The sequence below is a fragment of the Sardina pilchardus genome, chromosome 6 (genome assembly GCF_963854185.1).
Source record: "Sardina pilchardus chromosome 6, fSarPil1.1, whole genome shotgun sequence".
In the NCBI taxonomy this organism is placed as follows: domain Eukaryota; kingdom Metazoa; phylum Chordata; class Actinopteri; order Clupeiformes; family Clupeidae; genus Sardina; species Sardina pilchardus.
In genome coordinates, this window is record NC_084999.1 from 23867183 (window position 1) to 23891223 (window position 24041).

At 44.6% G+C, this 24041-nt stretch overlaps 2 protein-coding genes across 2 annotated transcripts; both read left to right on the forward strand.

Moving 5' to 3' along the window:
- Positions 1-2482: 2482 nt before the first annotated feature.
- si:dkey-71b5.6 (uncharacterized protein LOC100294632 homolog) lies at positions 2483-5569 on the forward strand. The gene is made up of 4 exons (XM_062537781.1): positions 2483-2582; positions 4771-4847; positions 5006-5052; positions 5472-5569. The coding sequence occupies exons 1-4, from the start codon at positions 2502-2504 to the stop codon at positions 5534-5536; spliced, it is 270 nt and encodes an 89-aa protein (XP_062393765.1). The 5' UTR covers positions 2483-2501; the 3' UTR covers positions 5537-5569.
- Positions 5570-7298: 1729 nt separating this feature from the next.
- On the forward strand, positions 7299-23196 carry otoa (otoancorin). Its single transcript, XM_062539744.1, has 29 exons — positions 7299-7345; positions 8521-8619; positions 8732-8835; positions 9367-9388; positions 9511-9550; positions 9639-9804; positions 10024-10092; positions 10282-10472; positions 10721-10950; positions 13158-13282; positions 13685-13827; positions 14153-14264; positions 14784-15002; positions 15752-15922; positions 16162-16302; positions 16611-16666; positions 16953-17073; positions 17174-17292; positions 17891-18026; positions 18445-18638; positions 18769-18859; positions 19013-19196; positions 19637-19821; positions 20053-20205; positions 20850-20992; positions 21254-21390; positions 21717-21814; positions 22398-22605; positions 23097-23196. Exons 2-29 carry the CDS (start codon positions 8559-8561, stop codon positions 23177-23179), a joined length of 3702 nt encoding a protein of 1233 aa, XP_062395728.1. The 5' UTR covers positions 7299-7345; positions 8521-8558; the 3' UTR covers positions 23180-23196.
- Positions 23197-24041: the final 845 nt, after the last annotated feature.

The window sequence follows — 24041 nt, forward strand, 5'->3', positions numbered from 1 at the left end:
GGTAACTCTGGTGCGTCAACGGGAGAGGACAACTTAGTAGAGAAAAAAAATCATTCTAGACTCTGATGAAGACGTAACATAACGTCGAAACGTTAGTCTCTTGATGTTGGCACCTTAAATAAATATTTAAAAATCTTAACTTCTGAGTTGCTCCGGTGAACCCCTTTTTTTATTCCTACTGTTTATTTGGCAACTAGCTAGCTGATGAACGTGGAGAAATGTTTGAGTCAGATAATGTTGTAAAATAATGCAAAATCAAATGTTGACCAAAAGGTCACAATTTCAGAGAATACAAATTATGCTTAATTTTTGCGATGGAACCAAAACAATTTGAAAACCCCTGTCTTAGGCTAAGGTTGAAGGTTGGGTACGGAATTAGCAAAACGGACGGCAGAGTTTGAACATATACAACCTCAAGTCCCGCCCTCCATGCACGAGCGACAATTCAAATGCGCAGCGCGAGAGCGAGCCAGGCTAAATGAAATGCCAGCCTGGCGTCTACAGCACTATGAGCTCTAGTCTCCATACAATCACTCACATCAACTTCCCCAATTACATTCTTTATTCACCTCCAAAGGGTTGTAGTACATATGGTTCAGTAGCCATAGGTGTGTATTGAACAGAATCTGGTTTGTTCTTACCAGGGCGATTATCTCCTGAAATATCCAAGTTTAGTGCTGGCCCGTTGGTTCGCCTATTCCACCGTAGCTCCAAGCTGTTAAGTTTCGATTTCATGTTTACAGCACTCTTCGTGTCACGGTAAAATGTAATTTTTGCTACATAGCTTATTTATTGCGTGGGTGATTGAGTTTCCGTAGATATCCGCTGCCTTAGTTAGTTTGTATAGAAATGAAGTGACACATACAACAAGAGGGGAACATGGACGTGCAGCAGCAGGCAGTTGGTTTCGTTTCAGCACTGACTCGCGGTCACCAGCTTTCGAAAGGGTCGCGCGCGGTGGGGAGGAGGAAGAGGAGTAAGACGTTAGATTGACGAACGAGCTGTGAAATGATGGTATGGGGTGAGGAATTCTATTGGCTGGAGTTTTTCGAGCCCTGCCCGTTCCGCAGATGATTGACGTGTTTAATTTACATTTCAGTGCTTCCAACTTAGTGGCTATAAGTGGGTTAGGAATAGGATTTCAAGTGATTTTGCAAAAATGGCCAACAAAGCTCATTCCATACCCTACCTTTGAGGTAGTCACACTTTTGATTCTTGTTTTTGTGTGAGTGTGTTGTGTGCCATTTGGTCAGCAAAGAAGAGACTCTAGGGGCAAGAGTATGTCTTTCTTTCTTATTTGTGTTGTGCCATTTAATTATCTAATTGTTCTATCATATTTTGGTCAAAATATTCTATAAAAATAGTTATAGCTGTAAAGTAGGCCTGAATAACTTTTCCAGAGTCTCTGTAATGACTAATCTAGGCTTATCTCTCCTTTTATAGCACTTGAGATTTCAAGCAAAATCTCTGGTCTTCATGATAGGCATTATTTTATAAGTGGCACTATCATCTTGGGAACCTGCATCTTCGGTCTTATCCTCATGAGGTATGTGTCTCACATTTACAGTATTTGTAGTATAAGCTTCTACAGATTCTAGTGACTGTGCATTTAAGCCATGCAAGTAACACAGTGTTAAATCTGTGTTTTACTACAGGAAGTACATTGTCCACAGAATCAGGAGGGATTTGAATCCAGCCTAATCCACATCAAGCTCCACTGAACATACAGTATGACATCCATTTTTGCTTCATGGCCAGCAGCCTGCCACTGCATTGTGGGTGACTTGGTGGACATGACTTTGGGGCAGGGCAATCATTTTGACAAACACTGTCTGTGCACTGCAGTGCTGTTACACTGTAACTGCCTGAAGCTGCACTCTATTGGTCAGCAGCCCGATCTCCTCCCTCAGCTGCCATACCTCCTGCTGGTATAATGCAATGGAAATATGGACATTTGGCCGACACCCTCATCTAAAGAGAAATAAAAAATTACATGTAGGGAAACAGTTTATTTTAGATGTCAGATAATGAAAAGTTATTTTATTTTGAAGTTGTAAGAAGTTGCTGGGAAGTCTTCATCTGTCTCTTCGATTTTTGGAAACTGCTAAGCACTTTAGTATTCTCAGTGTGTGGATTTTGTGTTATGATGTAGCATTTCTCTCCATGTTTGAGTCAGCAGATACTGTAGGTCCACGAGCTGCAAGAAAGTGTCAGGGCCACTCGCCAAAGTTGTTCATTATGTATTTACCACACATTGTATGTTGCAAATGGTTTTTATTATTATTATTATTTTATATTTCATTTTCATTTTCATTTTCATGCACTTTGCCCACAGCAAATAAAGCTTCTCCCCCCCCCCCCCCCCCCCACAAAGTCTGTTCTTGCCTATCTTTTACTGTCTATGGTTCTTGCACTGCTTACGCTCGCAAAATGGGAGGGGTTACGGCTTGTTGCCTCGCAACAACCTGTTGTTTACCAGTGTATCTGTTGGTCCTGGAGTAATGGCGGGGTCAAGCTTCTTGGAGAATCTCGATATTGATGCACTGAGTCCGGAACAGCAAGACAAACTCCGGCAGTTCAAGGTATAAGTCAAACAAATTGACGTGAACGTTAATTCTACTAACATCACTTGGTTAGAGTAACCTATTTCGTCTGGTTTTGCAAAAACAAAATAGCTAACCATGCTTGAAGGCTAAGCATACTGCTAGTATGATAACTAGACTGCTTGGCATTTGCAGACAGCATGCTTGGATTATGGAATATCTTCATCGATGCATCAATTAGCGATATTGAAAATGTGAGTGGGGAGAGTAGGTAACGTTATCGGAAGAAAAGCACTCCACCTAGTGGATAAGTGCTAGACATTTGGGGGCCAAAGATCAAACCAAAACGCCACGGTACGCCCCTATACCAAAGATCCTTCATTACTTTATTTTCATGCCCATATCATGTTTCTCTCAGTGTGTTTGAGCTGAGAGGCATATGCTCAAATGATGTTGATTGAGCTTTTTAATGAAGAAGCTGTGTCAAAATGTATTTAAAATAGCCCGCTACATATTTCATGAGTTTGTAGCAAAGATCTGCTTAGCTCTAGAATCTTTGGTTTGTAGGCTATGCAGGGCTCGACATTAACGGTAGCCCAGTAGCCCCGGGCAACCAAATTATGACAAGTGGCAACCAATTCCTCACTCCTGGTTGCCCCTGTGGCAACCACAACATTGCCCCGTTTTTCCTGTAGTTTGATTATTATTTTCTTTTTTTTTTGTTATAATTATCAGTACATTTCAGCATTTCATACATGTGGTGGGCAACGTAAACTTAATTTCCTAAAACTCGGGATGGCCCGGCAAATGAACGCAGGTAACAGTAAACAAATTAAACTTTTTTCAAGTAGGCATGAAGATTATAGTGTTGCACGGTTCACCGATACTAAACTAAAAATGTCACAATGCCTAATGTTAGCCTACTTTACGATACTATAATGACCATGTTCTTCTGAAAAAGCCTAACATGCGTGTGCACAAGGCCTCTCCCCTAGAAGCTAGCCTGTGCGTCTTTTCCCCCTCACACACACACGCGCAGCAGTGCCATAAACAGCGAAACATGGCTGCTACTAGTTTAAGAGATGCTATTGTAACACATAATTATAGGCTAATATCAAGTTGATTTGCTCTATTGCATCTCTCATTTGTGTTGCTAACCTGTCTAAGCTATGGGATTTAGGCAATTTAGGCAATTTAGGCCTACTTTTGGGTTCATTTAGAAGGCTACGCAACCTTGGCAAACTTTTACATCTGGAGAGAGCCCCTGCCGCTAGCTCAGGTCATCGTCATGTATGTCCTTCGTGTAGTGGTCACTAAAATCATTAACATTAAAAGATACTTATCTCTTCTATGATCCCAAAAAGATTGTCTTCGACTTGTTTCATTTTCAAACATTTATTTAACCGAATGTTATAGAAAACAATGAATTGCACCTCTGATTGCATCCGTATGCGTTATGCGCAACTATTATTATTCACTAGTGTAGACTGTGTTGGCTAATTACTCTCACCACGTATTTCTTAAAGTGACAGGCACTCAATTACACCGACTGTACACACAACCAATGTGCACTCAATTAGCCCTACACACCATAATTAAACATATTGTAGATACAGACAGTATGTATCCAAGGCATTAAAGATATGCCTTATTTTAGTGCACATAGAAAACTGAAATAACAGGCCTTTAATAATGGGGCAACCATTTTTTTGTATTTGGCAACCAAAACCTCATGCCTGGTTGCCCAGTTGGCAACCACTTTTAAAAGCTAATGTTGAGCCCTGATTGGGATCCTCAAAATTCCATGGCCACCAATCCGCACTTGCACACTAGTGTTCCCCAGCATAAACTAGGTTGAAAACCACTGTCCTAGGTTAGGCCCATGAACAGCAGGGTGTGTCTCTGGAAACTCTCACCCTTTCAGCCTGAGTGAACCTTTTCAGTGATATGAATAATACAAATCCTGATACTAGTAATATGAATAATACAAATCCTAAGTTAGGACCTGATTGTGATTGCGAGTGATATTCTATGATAGGGACTGTTTTGTATTGTTTGTTTGATGTTATTTGAAGATAACCCTCCTATTTTAGCTATCAATTTTGTCATTTTAGGTGGGGTATTTGGCTGGTTCAGTGATCAAGATGGGCAAAGATAATGATTGACATCTAGCCTAAATCATGCATGTGTTTATTGAATGCATTTTGCAAATGTGAATTCCCTCCAGATACAGACACGAATTGCGAATGAGAAATATTTGAGAACTCATCCAGAGGTGGAAGTCTTGCTGAGTCACTTTTTGCGGTTGGTATTTATCTATCATCTTTGTTTAAAGCATCCTGACTGTCTACGGTATAGTATAGTGCAATAATGATAATACACATACATTTATGTGGTATAAATTATACAATGAATAAACAATAATAATAATTGAAAAAATATTTTTTGCCTCTCATATTTAGGGATGTGTTTTTGAAAAGACCTGCGGACATTCGTGAGTTTGCTGCAGGTTGGTCATCTTCACTTTAATCTACTGGGGCCCACAACAACTTTCCATTTCATTCTTCCTCTGTCCAGATGTTGCCTTCACAAAAGCTTTTGGGGCCTACTGAGCTTAATATGGAGGCTCCCAATAATAATAGATGTTTATGGTGATATGGTGATTCTGGCTGGATGGGGTCATTAGACTCATCTTAGCCTTGTATCCCATCTCCATCCATATGCAACCCAGGCTATACCATAGAAGTTATACATGTTCAACCTTGCCTTATAAACAAGTAACTTGGGCCTGGTGTATAGGCTGTCATGTTGAAATATTTCAGATACCGATATTTAGGGATAGGACTTGTCAAATTCCTATTGGTTTAAGAGGTCCAGGAAGGAAGCCTATACCTCACTGATACTCACTGGTTTTCTTTTCTTTCACAGAACATTTCACAGATCCAGACCTTCCTCAGAAAATTCAGTCTGAACTGCAGCATGATGACAAATGAAACATCTCAATAAAGTATTTAAAATATCTTCAACATCTGTAATATCTTTGTGTGTGAGCCACACGGCTGCTGTTCAGTCATTAAAAATAGGTTCCTTAATTGGCCCTATTAGATAATTATGCCAATTTACACTGTGGGAGTCTCAGGGGAAATAGGTTGGAGCTTGTTTGTCTGACTGGAGTGTATAATGCAGGTATCACCTTGCTCTCTAGGAGGCTGGGCATAAGACTTTGACTTTTAAAGCTGCCTAAGGCTAGGTTCACACATTACATATTTTTTTGACAACATTTAGATGTTTTAAAAAGTGTTTTTTTTGGGAACATGGTCTACTCCATATAAGATATATAATAGGATAATAACAATCAAGATGCCAGGTGTGAAGGTAGCCTAACTTCTGCTAGTGTTCCACAGCGTAAGAGACCACCCCTTACCATGTGTTTTCATGTGTTATCATGGATTTTTCTGTTCAAAGTCATTTCCCAAGGATGACAATCTCTTTTATATTTGTTTTAAAGTCACATTTCTTGAAGGTACTGTCTGTAATTCTATACACTTTGAGATCTTCCATGAAGCACTCCTCACTGTCCTGTGGCTCAAAAATGAATAAAAATAATAATTATTTGTACACAATTCTGTTAATGGGAAATAAACATAATGGCATGTAAGGAAAGGGTTTAGTTTGATTAGATGTTTTGCTCAAATGTGTTTTAATGAAATGTCAGACTTAATCACAGACTTCAAATTGCTATATGCTAGCCTCAGAGTAATGTTGTTAACTTAATGAATTGCATCTCTTGAGTAATGCTTGTCCTTTGAAATGGTTTAAGTTAATTGGCGAAAAGGTTACTGGTTTTCTTCAGTGGGGATGTAGTAATTCCACAGGGATCTTATTCCTTTATGGCTACTTGTGACATGGATGGTCTAATCAAAGTTCCATAGGTTGATTAAACTGTGTCACATCTCGTACGTACCCTTTGAATATATTCAAGAGTAATGTTAACACTATGTACAGTATGCCATTATTATATATTTGGATTTTAGATAGACACAGCTTGTGGTTTTGCATTGAAATTCCTTTAATTCACTTCTCTCTGTCGTACAGTACTTGGAATGTTAGTGTTCCAGATGGAAAATAGAGGTTAAACTGTGCCATCATGTTTTTACATTTTAATTACCACCAGGCCCGTCGAGTGATTGCCTACCAATTGACTTAACAATATAATCATATCATTTAATCTGCAGTGTAGCTATAGTAGTAGTGTAGCTGTAGTACAGTTTTCCCCACTGCTGCATGTCATTCTATCTATTCTATTATTATCCATTATATCATTATATGCCATTGAGGGTTGAATAAATTATATGAGCATAAATGTATGCATTGGTATAGAAAATAAGTCCAAATAATGTGGCCAGTGCTTAGCAAATATTCAAAAAGCGCAGCATTTACATGTCTGGTCTGCTTAAGCATGCCTTTGTGTGGCTACCATGGCTGTGAATATGTAAATAATATTCAAACCAATATTTTAGATATCGGTAACTTTGAGGTCAGAAAGATCACATTCTTTTTGTTTTCAGAACCTGATTCAATATTTGATCAGGACTTAGTTCATCATACAGAGGAGGACCATGTTCCTCACTTTGATATTCACCTGTTCTGCCACACCTGTTCTACCCAACCCATTCAGAGGGAGAGAGAGAGAGAGAGAAAGGTACATTGGAAGAGACATGCACACTCATCCTCTCAGTCCTCTATACACCTGCTGAGGCTCGAGGTGCTCATTCACTCACTCCTTGGACCCACAGCAAACGGTGAGTCTCCTCTGCTTCACTAGAGAAGATGGAAACTAAATGAATTAAGTGTTAGGTGCAAATATCCAATTTGAGCTCTAAATGCCTTGTTGTATAAATCAGAGATACAGAGAACAAACTGACAAAATGTGCATTTAAGTCACATTTGTAGAATTTGCCCTTTATTCTTTATATGCTTCAGCGAATATTAACAGTGTGTGTTTGTATTCTTGCATATAGTATTACTTGAGCACTCAATAGTTTGAAGAGTAAAATTCTGTTTTGATTATGAAGCACTGCACCTACAAGATTATAAGACCATCATCCCTCTGGATAATCTTACTGAGAGATGGTATAATGTTCATATGAAAGCTGACATGTGACGTGTTCACTGGGAAAGCAAACGAGTTTATTCTACTGAAGTTTATTCAGCTTTGGACGTGCATGTTTGTAATGGAACTGTACTTTTATGGTGAGCAAGCAATATAGCAAAAGGATGGGGATGTCAGAGAGAATAGAATAAGATGACCATGCCACCCATGAAAGAAAGAGATAAACAGATAGATAGAGAGAGAGAAAGAGAGAGAGAGATTCTAGGAAAGACTGTTTTTCTCGGTCTGCTCTCACTGGCTCCCACGGGGAGGACTCCCGACTGAGCGGTTACCCGGCAGCCGGCGTCCCAAACGCTCCAAGCTGCAGATGGGAGACAGAATGGGGCAACTTTTAGCCTCAGTCGACATGGGGACCAATACCTTGGTGACAGTGGAACAATTCTGACAGACATGGTTTTAAATGTTGCTACTTTGACATGATACATGAAACAGGCTCCTAAAAGCATGTAGGTGTGGTTTAACCACCTTCTTTCAGTAAAAGACTCATGGAAATCAGTGTGTGTGTGTGTGTGTGTGTGTGTGTGTGTGTGTGTGAGAGATGGCGTTTAGCCTATAAAAGACCCATGGAAAGCAAGTGCCTCTAATGCTGTAAGCTGACACCATAAACACTCCTTCGGCCCGATCTGAGCCACTCCCAAACAGGTCCAGCCCTACAGCTGGGATGATAGCTGGCTGAGTTACAGAGCATACATGGAGACAGAATAAACGCACAGGCTTGCGTTAGGATTGATGAGCCTAATGATCACTGTAGACTGTAGAGAGTCTGTTTGCTATTGTAATTTTGTCCAAATGTTGTTTGTTTAGGTCCCACTCTGATTTCTAAGGGGAAGTTGGAGTACACGATGCAAACTCAGAGGGGAAAAGCTCTGCTCTTTGTCCTTTTGGCTGACTTGGTTATCACAGGTACACAAGATACACATCTCTCATAGCAGAGCTCTACTGTACCTCTGTGTATACTGTAATTGTGTGGAAATGACGAAGTGTGTTTGAGCATGTCCATGTCCTCGCTCCACAGTCATGCCACTGGAATTGATGGTCAGTGTGATGCCAGGGGGCAACGACACCACAATGGGTATCCCCCGCATGACCCCTGAGTTCAAGGAGATGGCCAAGAAACTGGTACTCTGTCAAATCAACCGCTCAACTAACTTTTTGCACTATCTCTGAGTAAATGTATTCTAGGTCCCATTCAAAATTCAAGTGTTAAAACTTCACTTGTTGAGTGTGTGTTGGTTACTGAAAGGTTGGTCATTTAACACTAAAATAACAATAAAAATAACACTAATATTTCAATAAATCTAGAGTACTATAAATTAAAATGAAAACAGAATATTACCTTCAAATTTTACAAATGTTATGACCTATTTTGACCAGATCCATTCAGTTGAGTCATGAGCTCCCTGATGTGAAGGTGTAATTGAGACGCACAGCAGTGATTAGCAGTGGCCTCAGACCCCTGCAGAGGCTAATTGAGATAATTGGGAAAGAGGGCAGCTCAGATCATTACTCCTTCATGTCCCCCTCTGCTAATTAAGCTGTCCAGGCTAATGAGGAGCCATGGGGCAGCCAGTGAAGTGTGAGGTGACCACTTCTCTTTTTTTTCTCTCTCTTCTCTTCTTCTCCTGTCTTCTCTTACCTCCTTTTTAATAGATGCTCAAGTGCTCTAAAATGGGTGAGAAAATACTGTCTACACACACACACACACACACACACACACACACACACACACACACACACACAATCAAATTGTATTTTGTATCACATTGTATTTTTTTTACAAACTCCTTACTGCAGGATACCAGCCACCAGCTATCCCAGAGCTGGCACACGACAGGTACTTCACCGCATTCCCAGCTCCAGTTCTGCATACCCATGACTGTCAGTCTTTTCCTTTTTCACTGGTTCTTTCATTCTGTTCTCAGCTCGGCGGAAGAGGAGGGGATGATGCCACGGAACCCGTTCTCTCTCTTCCCCTCGCTCCTGTCCTCCCTCCCCCCTCCTCCTCCTCCTCCTCCTCTTCTTACGTCCTCACGATTGGCACGCCTGTCCAACAGTTCAGTGGACGGGCCTGACATGGAAGCAGATTGGGTAAATGGCTCTCTCTCTCTCTCTCTCTCTCTCTCTCTCTCTCTCTCTCTCTCTCACTCTCTCTCTCACACACACACACACATGCATGCACCCACTCCCGCAAGCACGCATGTGCGCACCTACGCAAACGCAATTATAATACATAGTTTAGCTTCAATAGCAATCCACAGGGATCATCACCATCACTAGAGGTTCACATCTTCTGTATCATCTCCTCAGAATGTCACTGAGCAGCTGTTGAACGTCACCACTCTGCCCGAGATGATCGACATCATGAAGAACTCTACCGTCAGTAACTTAGGCCCATTCACCTCATTAAGTTGTGTGTCTATTACTCTCAAGCCTCCCCCTCCAAGACCTTCTCTAACTGACACATGTCCATTCCTCCTCCCAATCTATCCATCCCTCTCTCTCTCTCTGTCTCCGTTTTGAATCCATCTGTATCTTCTCCCCGGTCCGGTCTGGTTCGGCTCCCAGGACCAGCCGCGCTGTTTCTTGCAAACGTTCATCTCCCCAGTGGCCTGGTCAGCCATCATGCAGAACGGCCTGTGGGTCCAGCCAGAGGACCTGTCCAAGCTGCTGTGGGCGGCCAAGCCCTATCTGGAGAACATGCCCTCTCAATACATAGACCTGCCCCCACGTCCAGACCGACCACGTCTGGCTGAGATGTAAGTGTGTGTGTGTGTGTGTGTGTGTGTGTGTGTATAAAATAATGTGAATGTAAACTGTGTCTGTGAATATGCGTTTCTCCCTCTCTCTTTCTCTCTTTCTCTTTGTCTCCTTGTTCCCCTCTCCCTCCACCCCCTCTCTCCGTCTCTCTACCCACCTCTCTGTCTCCCCCTCTCTCTCCTTCCTCTTTCTCTGTCCCTGTCTCTTCCTCCCTCCATTCTTCTCTCCCTCTCCTTCTGTCTCTTAGGATGAAGATGTTTAGTGAAGTGTTCAGCTCTCTGTCGGAAGAGCAGAGGGACCAGATCAGAGAGTGGGTGAAAGCCAGTGTGCTGGAGAATGAGTTTAACTGCGTACCAAACAACCCCGCCCAGAGACCCAAACCACCACTAGCCTGGATCATGGGAGCAAAACCAAAACCAGGTCGGCCTGGAGCACTGGGACCGGTTTGGCATGACCCAAAGTCCCTCTTGGACTCAGGTGAGTCTCACACTGACCAAAATGGGGTCAGTTCTCTCCATGCTTACCGTAGGTCCAGTGTGGTTGCACTTGTTCATCCTGCCCACTTGGGAAGACAACCTGGAGTCACATGGCTCAAGCTTAACTTTGTTCCTGTTTTTTTTTACAATTTGGTTTGCTCTTGGAGTCTTGGTGACATTTGACAAACTGAAGGAAGCCATATAGCTTTTTCCAGCCTGACACATAGACTATAAAATGTATGTTTCAGATCAAAGCTAAGTATTAGTGTGTGTGTGTGTGTGTGTGTGTGTGTGTAAAGTGTCCAAATTATGCAAATATACTGTATATGATGCACTAGTTAATATAGTTCTCTGAGAACTTACTCATTTGCCTTCACAAAGTGAAAAAGGTAACAAATATGTACAGCTGTGAAGTGATTTGTGAATATTCATTAATCCATTTCCCTGTTTGATCTAGAAGGACCCAAAAAGGAGAGAGGGAAAGGGCAAATGGGGAGAGTGGTAGATAAACGAGTGGAAGAGGGGAAAGTACAGAGAGGAAGGAGTCAGGGGGTGGCGGCCATTAATGGGGTCGGAGCAGGACAGCCCAGAGGGAGGGTTAGAAGGAGGACAAATAGTTTTTTCCAAGAACTGAAAGAAAAATGGAGTGATCGGCTGAAAGAAAAGGAAAAGGAGGATGAGGAATTCAGTGTGCAGAGTCGGGAATCAGACACCTGGGGAGAAGAGGGTGATGCTTCAGGCATCAGAGAGAGTGAGAAAGATGGAGAGAGAAAAGAGGAGACAGAGGGAGGAGAGGAGAGTTGGAGAGATGAAAAGAGAAAGAAGAGAAGGCCTGGAGGGAAAGCAGTAGAGAAAGAGAAAGAGGAGGGTGATGGCAAAGGAAAGCCAAAGGGACGGCATGACAGAGAGAGAGAGGAGGGAGAAGAGGAGAGGATGAGTGTCGAACGAGAGGAAGTAGGGGAAAGAGAGAAAGAGGGAGACAGTCAGAGGACGGAGGAGGAAGGTGGAAGGGGTGTGTGGGGGAAGAACAAGACATTTGGAGAACACGGTGGGAAGTCAGACAGTAAAGATTCGGGGACCGGAGGGATGGAAGAAGATGGGGAGGGCAAAGAGAAGAAGGAGGGAGGAGGGAAGAGCTGGCCAGGTAGTAGCCAATCAGGAAGCAGAGAGAAGGAGAAGAAAGAAGTGATCAAAGAGAAAAACGGGGAAGGAGAGAAGAGCTGGCCAGATAGTAGCCAATTAGGAAGCAGAGAGAGGGAGAAGAAAGAAGTGATCAAAGAAAAGGAGGGAGGAGGGAAGAGCTGGCCAGATAGTAGCCAATCAGAAAGCAGAGAGAGGGAGAAGAAAGAAGTGATCAAAGAGAAAAAGGGGGAAGGAGAGAAGAGCTGGCCAGATAGTAGCCAATCAGAAAGTAGAGAGAGGGAGGAGAAAGAAGTAATCAAAGAAAAGGGGGAAGGAGAGAAGAGCTGGCCAGATAGTAGCCAATCAGAAAGCAGAGAGGGGGGGAAGGAAGAACAGAGCAAAAAGAAAAAGGGGGAAGGAGGGAAGAGATGGGAGGATGACAAAAAAGAGAAGAGTGGGTCAGAAGAAGAAGACGGAGAGAGTAAGTTATATGTGTCATCAAGCCGAGGGAGGAGAGGAGGATGAATAGGCTCTCAGTCTGTTCATTGGACAGCCCACGTGTTTGTGGTTGTGTGTTTAGGTGTGTTTGAGTGTGTGCATGCCGTGGTATGCATAAGTCCTTTACATGTGTGTGTGTGCGTGTGTGTGTGTGTGTGTGTGTGTGTGTGTGTGTGTGTGTGTGTGTGTGTGTGTGTGTGTGTGTGTGTGTGTGTGTGTGTGTGTGTGTGTGTGTGTGTGTGTGTGTGTGTGTGTGTGTGTGTGTGTGTCTGTGTCTGTGTCTGTGTCTGTGTCTGTGTGCGTCTGTGTCTGCGTCTGTGATGTGTGTCTGAGTGTGATTTCATGTTCAACTCATCTCTATGTGATTGTGAGGCTATACGTTCATTCACAGGACAGTATGAATGACAGTATGAATGTTTGTGTGTGGGTGTGTGTGTGTGTGTTTGAGAGAGAGAGAGAGAATGAGAGAGAGAAAAGAGAGAGAGAGAGTGACTGAGTGTGTGTGACTGAGTTAGTGTAGGTGTGTGTGTGTGTGTGTGTGTGTGTGTGTGTGTGTGTGTGTATTAAAAGCTATTGCATTTTGTGCAGAAGGTCGAAAACGTGTCCGCTGCCCCCCGAGGCAGCCCTGGCTGAACATCACGGTGCTGAGGATCATGGGACGTTTCCTGTCTCGTCTGTCTCCACAGGAAGTGAGAGCCATCCCCTCAGAAGCGGTGAGCGCTCACCAGACAGTCAAACTATGCCACCACCAGTCTTCCCTGCAAAGCTTTTGGTTGATGAAATATGGTGGATGGTTAATAATTGAGTTCAGTTTTTATTGAATATTTATCATACATGTATATTCTTATTTATACCCAAAGTCTTGTTTTGGCATTAAAAAGCCTACAATAGATTTGAAGGGAACTGAAAGCCTAATTGATTTAGGACCACTTAAGCCCAATATATTTGTAACTTCATATTACATTTTAAAGGCACCCTTAACAAGATTGTTAATGTACTTACAATACGGGGGTCAGCTGACTACCAGTGGAAGATAGTAGTCATTTGCAAGAAGAGCAACAGTCAACCATGTTTTATCTCTCTGTCAATCCCTCTGTTTTCTCTCTCTGTCTCAGCTTTGCCAGTTCTTCCAGAGTCAAGACTTCCCTCCATCCTTCCAGAGGGTGGGGGCCATCAAGGCCTCTCTGGGCAGGACCATCATGAGCAGACTCCGAACATGCTCCTCAAGCTCACAGGAATTCCTGCAACATACGGCAAGGTACACTTGGGTCATTAATAGTGTGTGTGTGTGTGTGTGTGTGTATGTGTGTGTGTGTGTGTGTGTGTGTGTGTGTGTGTGTGTGTGTGTGTGTGTGTGTGTGTGTGTGTGTGTGTGTGTGTGTGTGTGCTGTATCAAATGATGATGACAATGTATGAGCATTTATGTAGGTCCACTTGTGGATTTCTTTGTACTGTGTGTCTGTATGTGTGTGTGTGTCTGTTAGTGTGTACTGTATCAAATGATGATGACAAATTTATGTTGACGCATTTATGAGTGCTGACATTGCATCTTGTCTTTGACCTTTGACCCCGGTGTGGTTCAGCCTGGGTTCGCTGGCCTGCTTCTATGATGGTAGGGTCGCGTCTCTGAACGCTACCATAAGCAAGCGACTCCTATCTCAGCTAGAGGAGTGCCAGAATTCAGCCAGCAAAAAGGTGAACATGCGCACACTCACCCACACACACACACATACAATCACACACAGAGTAGACACAGTGTCCCACTGAAATCCTTTCCATCCTTCTCCTCCACTAATCTTCCCTTTTGTCTATCTCCGCCCTTCTCCTTTCTCTCCCTGTCATCTCTCTTTCCACTTCTCTCTCCTCTCTCCCCTGTCCCCATCTCCTCCCTCTTTTCTTTGCTTTCATTCCTCTTCATCCCTCTATCCACTTGTCCTCTCGTCTCCTCTCCTCTCTTCCTATCCTTCCATCATCTCCTCATTCTTCCTCTCTACTGTACTATCCTGTCTCTTCTCCTCCCCTGTCCTACATCTCCTATCCTCTCCTCCCTCTCCCCTCTCCTCTCTTTCCCTCTACCCTCTCCTCTCCTCTCCTCCCTCTCCCCCTCTCTGTCCCTTTCTCCTCTCCTCTCCTCCCTTTCCCCTCCCCTCTTTCCCTTTCTCCTCTCCTTTCTCTTCTCGTTCCCTTTCTCCTCTCTCTTCACCCTCTCCGTAGTTGAAGAAGCAGCTGGTGCGTAAGCTCTTCTCCTCGGCCGACGCGGTCCCAGGCCCCGAGCTCCTGGAGTCTCTGGGCTCGGCTGTGTCCGCACTGCCCCCCTCCAGACTGATCCGCTTCTCCGCCAAGGCCCTGGCCAACACCCTGCCCAGCCTCAGCAGAGCCACGTGGAGCGCTGCCCAGGCCAAAACCCTGGCCAAGGCCCTGCTGAAGACCCAGGTGAGGCTGGGAGCGAGGGACTTTCTAAATCCATTTGACCCTTTTTTCTTTTAAATGAGCATTTCATCCAGCTCTTCTGTAGTTTTTTGCCTAGAAATGGATATTTTAGACAGGTAGAGAGGGGTATTCAGCAGGTTTTGAAGCAAAATGTTTTGATTAGCATATACTATATGTAACGAGTATTCACTCACAATCGTCATCTCATTTTTGACAGAGGTGGCGTTTAGAGGGTTTTGCTGAACTCTGAACTCTTGTTCAAATTGAATTGTAAATTGATGATGGGTTATAGTTTATTAATTTGTTACTTTACGGTGTGAGACATATACCAATTTGAATACATCAGGAACATCCACATCTGCACAAGGTTTAATATAAGCTATGCAAAGATTGAGCTGCGAGGGATTTACATACTAAAAGAAACTCTCGGTGTTCCTGATCTTGAGAGTTTGCATGTGCTAAGAGTCTTTGTTTATGCAAAACTAATGATACTACCCATTCACAAACAGACACTATTCTCCATCCTCTCCTCATCTCCCCATCTATCCGACCTTTGGTTCTCTTTCTCTCCTCTTCTCATTTCTCCATTCCCACTTTTTTTCTCTTCCTATCTTTTCTCTCAATCTTTGTCTCTTCTTCTCTTCCTTTCCTCCTCTCCTTTTTCCTCTCTCCTTTCCCTCTCTCTTTCTCTCCCTCCTCCCCCCCCCTCTCTCTCTCTCTCTCTCGTTCTCTCCACTCCTCTGCTGCTGTAGAACATCTCCAGCTCTGACCTGCTGTCTCTGGGGACGGTGGTGCGGGGAGTGGCCAGCTCTGTGCTCCAGAGCGTGAGGGGCGAGGAGCTCCTGAGGGGGGAGGAGAGGGAGCGCCTGGAGGGGGTCAGCCAGAAGATGTCCTCCCTGCAGAGGAAGGCGCTACTGAAGGGGGTGAGAGAGACCATGGATATGGGGCTGTCTGAAACATTGAATTCAACTCAATGGAAAACATAATAGGGCTGCCCATCGCTATGGTACCAGGGAATGACCACCTCTCCACTATTATACTATAGACTATTTCAACAAGAAAAACAAAAGCAATGCTTGTTACAGTTACAGTAACATATGTGTGTAACTGTATCCAGCTGTGGGGTTAACTTTCTGCTGCCCCCTGTTGGCTGTGTGTGTAGATGCGCAGCTCTGTGAATGTGTCGGCGCTGGTGCTGAACGTCCCCGCGCCGCTGCTCTCCAGCCTGTCCCTCAGCACCCTGGGCCGGGCCCGGCTCACGTCTATGGAACAGCTGGAGGGACGCAAGTGGACGCGCGCACAGGTACAGTACGCCACAGTGACAGAGCCGAGGCAGTGCACAGCTGCACTCGAGCTCAGGTGTGCTAGAATACAGGTGAAGTGCACAGTATTCTATACAACTGTAATGGTCATGTTATGCTTAGAGAACAGCGTTTATTGTTCACATCTGACGATCTAGAGGAAATGACTTCTGTGTAAGGGGTATAGTTTAGCTACAGCATGCAATGGATACATACTGTAAATCATATTAATATTAATGACTAATGCTCAGTCTCACCCCCCCCCCCCCCACCCCCTCCTATGCTCTCCCCTTACTATGCCCCTCTGCAGTCCGCTTTCCTGCTGAAGAAGATTCTGGGTCGGAAACTGAAGCGTCAGCATCTAAGGTACACTAATCCTGCATGGACCATGATCTACTCACTGATGTTCAGACTAAACTGAGTCAACACTTCCATATTATAGTTCAGTATTCTGTCATGAGACATCTGTACACAGACTTCATGTCTAGATTTGCTACAGAATAGATGATTATCTGTCTACTACAGTCTTCCTGTGTAGATTTGCTGTAGAATAAATGGTCTTCATGTGTAGTTAAGCCATAGAATAAATTAACTGGTGAATACGAGGTCCTGTCAGCACTTCCAGAAAACTGACGGCCATGTCTCTGAGCAGGAGGCTTGGTCAGGCTATACAAGGCGTGACCTGCGAGATGATTGACAGCCTGATCCAAAACGAGACCATGGAAAGCATGGAGGCCCTCTCTCAGTCCTTTGGCTGGCTCGACAAAACCCAGGTGGGCGTCCCACAGTCCCCAGACCCCAGTGTGCTCCATCTCCTAACCACCACACGGTCCCCTGTGTCATTCCCTTCCAACCTGCTTCCTCTGTTCTCAGATCAGCTGTGCTGCGCGTAAGCTCTTTGACACGCTGGAGCAGAACAGGACAGACTATTTCAGCAACGTCACCGAGGACGAGCTGCAGAGCATCCCTGCAATGATGATCATTCACCTTCCGTGAGTCCCAATACTCAGGCACTTTAGGCTGGGCTGGGCTGGGCTGGGCGACTCATTTCAGTAGCCATGTACATATAATCAGAGGTGGACACTCCTGGTTCCAGAGAGTGAAAGTCCTGCCATATATTCTTTCTACCTGTGCACTTAACCCAGGTGATATCATATCACTAATGATCTGATATACCTGGCTGCTAATTAGGATGAGCTGGTTTACCAAATGGTTGGATCAAATACTTGGCACTGGCAGGGCTTTTACTTTCTGAACCTGAACCATGTCCACCTCTGCATATAATCAGCATTGTGTTATCAAACCTTCCCAAATACCATCTCCATGATTCATTCCATCATCCTAACAATGAGAAGGAAAGCTATATGCTTGCGTCCGGACATTTTATCAAATGGCAAGCGGCAGATTCCCATGCAGGGGGTCTTGGTGTACACGGGCTGTGGATGCAAGTCTACCACTTTTATTATCATGGCCATATGATGATCGGCACTATCACTGCCACCCTGCTGCTTGTACTTACTATATGTATGTACCTTGTGATAGGGTGTTTTCACCCACCATTGCCGGTCACTTCCATAACTGTGTTCTCAGGGCGCGGAGGATCCGCGGTCTGCCCGTCTCCGTGTGTGGGGTGTTCCTGGAGAAGATGGCGGCGGTGAACCTCTCCTGCCTGCCCCACAGCTCCCCCTCACGCTCCGCCCTCACTCAGAGAGCACTGGACTGCCTGGTCAGACATACACACACACACACACACACACGCGTGTGCGAGCGCACACACACACACACACACACACACACACACACACGCCCGCACACGCACGCACATACACACATGCACACACGTACATACACAGACAGAGAGAGAGAGAGAGAGAGAGAGAGAGACAGAGAGACAGAGAGAGACACAGACACAGACACAGACACAGACACAGACACAGACACAGACAGACACACTGTGATTCATATATGTGTGTGACCTCCTGCATAGTACATGCAGTCCATACAGTCAAAACACACATATAAACACTCATCTCTTCACTCAAATAATACATTACACATTATATTACTTTAGTTATACATTACACTGTGCTAAATGACAGACAGTGCAGTCTGAATTTTGACACTGTTCCACCCCTCTCCCCCAGGGTAAGAACATGTCTGACGTGTCCACAGAGGAGGTGCTGTCCCTGGGGCCACTGCTGTGTGAGCTGGCCCCCCGGCAGCTGCGCTCCCTGGCCCCTGAGGTCCTCAACAGCACGCTGCTGGAGCTCGCCTCCTGCCCTTACATCAGACGCAGCTACAGGGCGCCGCTCTTCAGGATGGTCACAGACATGTTTGGGTAAGACACATACATAGTTATATTACATACGGTATATATTACATACATATAATCAGACAACGGGATATTCGTCATGAAAACTGGACCTTTGATAGTAACCTTTGACCTCTAATAATGTTTTCATATGCAGGCAACCATCAGACTGGTCGGAGGAGGATATGATGTCACTCAGGCCCTTCCTCCTGCTGGATAACTCCACTCTCAGAACACTCCCAAATAGGGTAATCATGTCCATATAAGGTTGTACAGATCAAGAAATGTTGTTATGTTTTGTTATATGTTAAGGCTTGTATTAGCTCGTTTTCACCTCTCTCTCTCTCTCTCTCTCTCTCTCTCTCTCTCTCTCTCTCTCTCTCTCTGTCTATCTCTCTTAGCCCTGGCTGAGATCATCCCTCTCTGATTTGATGGACAGCCTACCTGCCCAAACCTCCGCTATGGTCCCAGAGGAGTTCCGCCCCTCGCCTGACCTGTCCACTCTGCGCTGGAAGCTCTTTGTCCTGACCACCAGAGAGGACAGCCAGACCAGCGCTCCTGCCCAGCGCCGCAGGAGGAGAGAGGGTGCGGAGAGAGAGAGAGAGAGAGAGAAAGAGGAGAGGAAGATGAGAATAGATGGGGGAAAAGATAGAAAGAGATTAAATGTAGATGTTGGGGGAGACATAGACTGCTATGAGAGGAATAGAGGGAACAGACTAGAGACGTGGACAGGTAGAGATCCAACACTCATTTAGTTACATGCCATTATACGTGGAGAAGGAGAGTAAACATCTTGTGTTTTGTTTCCTCTTGCAATAAATAAATAAATAAACACATACATAAATAAATAAATAAATAAGAGTATTGTATGTAAGTGCTAATGTTCTGAGTGTTGTGAATAAGGGATAAATGTGTAATATTTGGCCATGAATTTTCACGATTGCCACATGATTATTTTCTTACCCTCCTCTCTCCTCTCCTCTCTGTTCTTGTCCTCTTTTCCCCTCTCTCCTCCTCTCTTTCAGCCATGGCAGCGGACGGGCCCACTTCGGACCTGATGGAGGAGCTGGGGGAGGACAACGTGTTCTGGAGCCCAGCACAGCTGGCCAACATGTCCAGCGAGACCTTCACCGAGTCCGCCTCCCAGCTGGGGGAGATACGGGACTTCACCGATGAACAGCTCGCCTCTCTCCGTCAGAAAGCTATAGAGGTACAGTACAGACATACACATTGGGTTTGACTTATGTGTTATGTCTTATGTATACTGTGTGTGCATGTGTGTGTGTGTGTATGTTTGAATCTTTGGATTTGTGTGCGTGTGTGTGTGTGTGTGTGTGTGTGTGTGTGTTTGTGTATGTTTATGTTTGAATCTTTGTATTTCTGTGTATATATGTGTGTGTGTGTGTGTGTGTGTGTGTGTGTGTGTGTGTGTTTATTGCAGTCCCTGGGCCCTGTGGAGCAGCTGAATGAGAGCCAGGTGGTGGAGCTGGGCTGTGTGTCTCAGGGCTTCAGCGCTGAGGAGCTGCGGCAGCTCAACATCTCAACACTGGACACACTGGAGCTGTTGTCCACCTGCAAATGGACCCAAGCTCAGGTGCCTGGACACGGACACACACACAAACACATACGCCGTCACATATACACATAAGCCCACACATATCAATAAAACCCCTACACATATCAGTAAGAACTTCAGTAAGCAAGTGTATGAATAAAACATTTAGACACCAGTTAGACAGGGTATGCTTAAATAAAACTAGACAGACTGGAATAGAAAAAAATGCATGCGTGAGAGAGCTCAGGAAAGGAAGAGAGAATAAGCAGCCAATGATCTCAGTGGATGCAAACAGTTCAAGAAGCTGTGGCGTGTCTGTTGCCTACAGCAATAATGCCGTCGCACATTTATCTGGACGTAATCATCTCTGGAGAGGACCCTGCCAAACATGGTCATTCTTAATCTGTGCGCAATGTAGACATTGACAGTGCGTATGATGAAGAGAACTGATTGATGCACTTACTACACACATTGATGCACTTATTGTGGTTGTCGTTTATTGTTGTAAAATTTGTGGTTAGAATTGCTCTTAAAAGCCAAAAAAATGTTTTTACCATGCTGTAAGTCGCTTAAAAAGGTTAAAAAGTGTCAGTCAAATGTATTGTAATGTAATGTAAAGATTCAGTGATTGGGCTTGGCCGCTGACCGTGACCATGTTGGTGGTGATGTCCTGCTGTGTCCAGAGGAGGGCCGTGTGGCAGGGCTTCACGGAGCGCACGGGCGTGTCTGCGGCCGGACTGGCGGAGCTGGACGTGGTGGGTCTGGGCCAGTTCATCTGCGGGCTCCAGCCAGACGAGGCCCAGCAGCTCGCCAACGACTCCTTCAGGTGGGACAGCGGCTCTCTCTCTCGGGGGATGGGGGGGGGATACCTGAGGTCTGAGGACATCATCACAGAATTCAGAAATGTGTGTGTGTGTGTGTGTGTGTGTGTGTGTGTGTGTGTGTGTGTGTGTGTGTGTGTGTGTGTGTGTGTATGTGTGTGTGTGTGTGTGTGTGTATGTGTCTCTGTGTGGTGGGTGTGTGTGTGTGTGTGTGTGTGTGTGTGTGCGTGTGTCTCTGTATGTTGTGTGTGTGTGTGTGTATGTAGGGAGGCTGCAGAGGCGATAGGCTGCACCCCATGTGAAATGCCACAGCTGGAGAGCTTCAAGAGGAAGGCTGTGGCCGTGTTCGGGGAGCCTCAGAGCTGGAGCGAGGGCCAGGTCATGTCCCTGGGAAACATCATGGGTGTGTTCCCTCTGTCCCGCATCTCATTGGCCTGAGCGCTAATGCCAAAGATGCCGCTTACCACAACACTTTAAGACATTGATGTTATGTAATTCTCAGAAAAAGGCTGTTTCAGACAAACATTTGAGGTGCAAAGTTGCTCAAGAAGGTTCACTTCACAATCACAAAGCCTTCAGAATGACATACTGTAATAATTTGTGGCTTTTTGAAGTATTGTCTGCATAAACTCTCGTCTGGAAGTAGTCCCGTTGGATTGTGGCTTTGAGTGTTTCACCGTCCTCTTCCTCTGTCTCTCTTCCTCTCTTCCTCTGTGTCCTCTCCATCAGCTGGTCTGGAGGCTGCAGAGCTGCAGAGTCTCAACTCATCCGTTCTCTCCTTCATCATGTCCTCCGCCATCCCCCTCATCCCCCCCATGCACTTGGCTGTGAGTTCCTGCTCAAAACCCCCTTCTAGGGTGCCTCTCATTCGTCTTTTTACACATCCTCCCTTCTTTCCTCGGTCCTCGTTCCCACTGATCTAGATAAAGAATGATGGGGCGGCAACAATGGGATACTCAATCCAGTGTTTAGATCTGTGGTAACGAGCCTGGAGGACCGAGAATCGAGGATCGAGGAGAAAGGTTGAGAGGCACCCCAAGTCTAGTTCCTCACCGCTGGGTTGCTGGGTCTTTCTTCAATTTCAATTACATTTTTCTTACTGTATAGAGTGCCAAAACATTACATGTCTCATGGCCCTTTACCGAGTGTTAAACATTCAGAGAGTGAACTTGACATACCCATTTTCTAACCACATTTAGGGCCGATATAAATTAGATAGGGTGTTACTGAGAGCATTGCTGTAGAAACATGAGATCAGTTTTTGTGTGTTTTCGATATTAAATTCCACACTTGGGCATCACACTCAAGTAGTCACCCCACACCTATATGGCTCCACTTACATACGTCACATATCAGCAGCATGTGTTGTATTTGGCAGTGTGGAAAAAATCTATTGACTCTTTTGGTCAGGCTCTGTCAGTCAGCCAGCTGCAGGCGCTGGGTCCTGACAACGCTGCCATGGTGACGGAGGCTCAGCAGGCGGAGCTGGGGGAGGAGCAGAGGAAGGGTCTGGCTGACGCGCTGGGAGTGGCCTACACGCGCACTGAGGAGCCCAGCTCGGGAGGCTCTCAGTCCGGCGCCAGTGGACAGGAGAACTCCCCCGTGCCCCAGACCGGAGGTGAGGCTGGACACCAGACGAGTCCGGAGCAGGAGGCATTCTCTTACAAATAATAAAATAAAATAAGTGCACTTTGGGGGGGCGTTTTGTTTAATTAGGTAGAACAGTGAAGATCGAGAGGAAGCGAGATGGAGATGGGATGGGATTGGGAGAGTGACACCGGCTCCTAGGGGGAATGGGGTCCTGGAAGTCATATCTGATACTAAACCATTATCATTATTTTTATAATATTCTTCAAGCACAACACAATTTTTCACTGTGCTCATTTTCATTAAACTGGAGGTGAATAACTCCAGCCATGGAAAAGATGAACTGCAGTGTAACTATAGCACTATTAAAGTGGCATCTATGGTATTAGGGGGGAAACACTTATAACAACTCACAAGAAGAAGATAAAAGATACACATCTGAATGAATAGTCACACAAGCAGTCGACTATATTAAATAATTGAGATGTTTGTATAATTCTAAGTATCATTTTTGTCTTGCAGGTTCCACCAGTCTCACCATGGGGGGAATTGTGGTCTTCCTGAAGCCCTTACTGTTTCTGCTACTAGGATTTATGTTAGATTAGTATATCATGCTGATTTCAATGGAAGCCCATTTCCGCCAGGGAAATAAAAAAATATGTTTATGCTAAGTCAAAATGTTGAGATAAAAAGTCAAAAATTTGACTTTTTATCTCAAAATGTTGACTTAGCATAAACTTATTTTTTTTATTTCCCTGGCAGAAATGGGCTTCCATAGATTTCAGGCTGCTGCATGCAGCTGAACATGGAACTTCATAGGTTACTTCGAGATACATATTTGGCAGTTGACATGTGACACATTTTGCACAGATTTTATGACATTGTTGTTGCAATATATTATAAAGCATACAGAGCATTACTATGTAGAGATCTTGAGAGATGCTATAAGATCTTGTGAGATTGCATAAGGTAGAGATCCTAGTCAGGGACTGGTTTTAGGTTGTTTAAGTCATGACTACATCAAGTAAAAGGATTTATATCAGGAAGAAAATCACATCAATTACATCTTCAGGGACAGCATGCCAACACACTAAAATATCATATAAGCTCTACTCTATATTCATACAAACGCTTCATGCATATATATATATTATAAATGTATTTAGATTTATATTCATCATTAATAACTCCATATTCAATGTTGTAATAGTTACAGTGTATGGAACACGGTTACCTTTGATGGAGCGCCAACATTAATAGTTTAGTTGATCTTTCGCACTATGTTAACTTAAGTCCTTAGTGTAGACACACACACACACACACACACACGTACACACTCTCTTAGCTGTGGGGATGATGGGAGAGGAGTTCAGTTTACCAGACGTGGGCTGACTACACGGAAGAACTGGAGCAGGATGTGAGGGTGTTAGCCGCACATCACATGCAATGAAAGTTTAGGACACACAC

What these genes read in the sequence shown, in the direction of transcription:
- si:dkey-71b5.6 (XM_062537781.1), top strand. Translation starts at nt 2,502, where the DNA reads ATGGCGGGGTCAAGCTTCTTGGAGAATCTCGATATTGATGCACTGAGT. An exon ending in TTGCTGAGTCACTTTTTGCG is followed by an intron (nt 4,848 to 5,005) that starts GTTGGTATTTAT and finishes TCTCATATTTAG; the next exon opens with GGATGTGTTTTTGAAAAGAC. An exon ending in CATTCGTGAGTTTGCTGCAG is followed by an intron (nt 5,053 to 5,471) that starts GTTGGTCATCTT and finishes TTTCTTTCACAG; the next exon opens with AACATTTCACAGATCCAGAC.
- otoa (XM_062539744.1), top strand. Translation starts at nt 8,559, where the DNA reads ATGCAAACTCAGAGGGGAAAAGCTCTGCTCTTTGTCCTTTTGGCTGAC. An exon ending in AGGAGATGGCCAAGAAACTG is followed by an intron (nt 8,836 to 9,366) that starts GTACTCTGTCAA and finishes CCTTTTTAATAG; the next exon opens with ATGCTCAAGTGCTCTAAAAT. An exon ending in GCGCCGCAGGAGGAGAGAGG is followed by an intron (nt 19,197 to 19,636) that starts GTGCGGAGAGAG and finishes CCTCTCTTTCAG; the next exon opens with CCATGGCAGCGGACGGGCCC.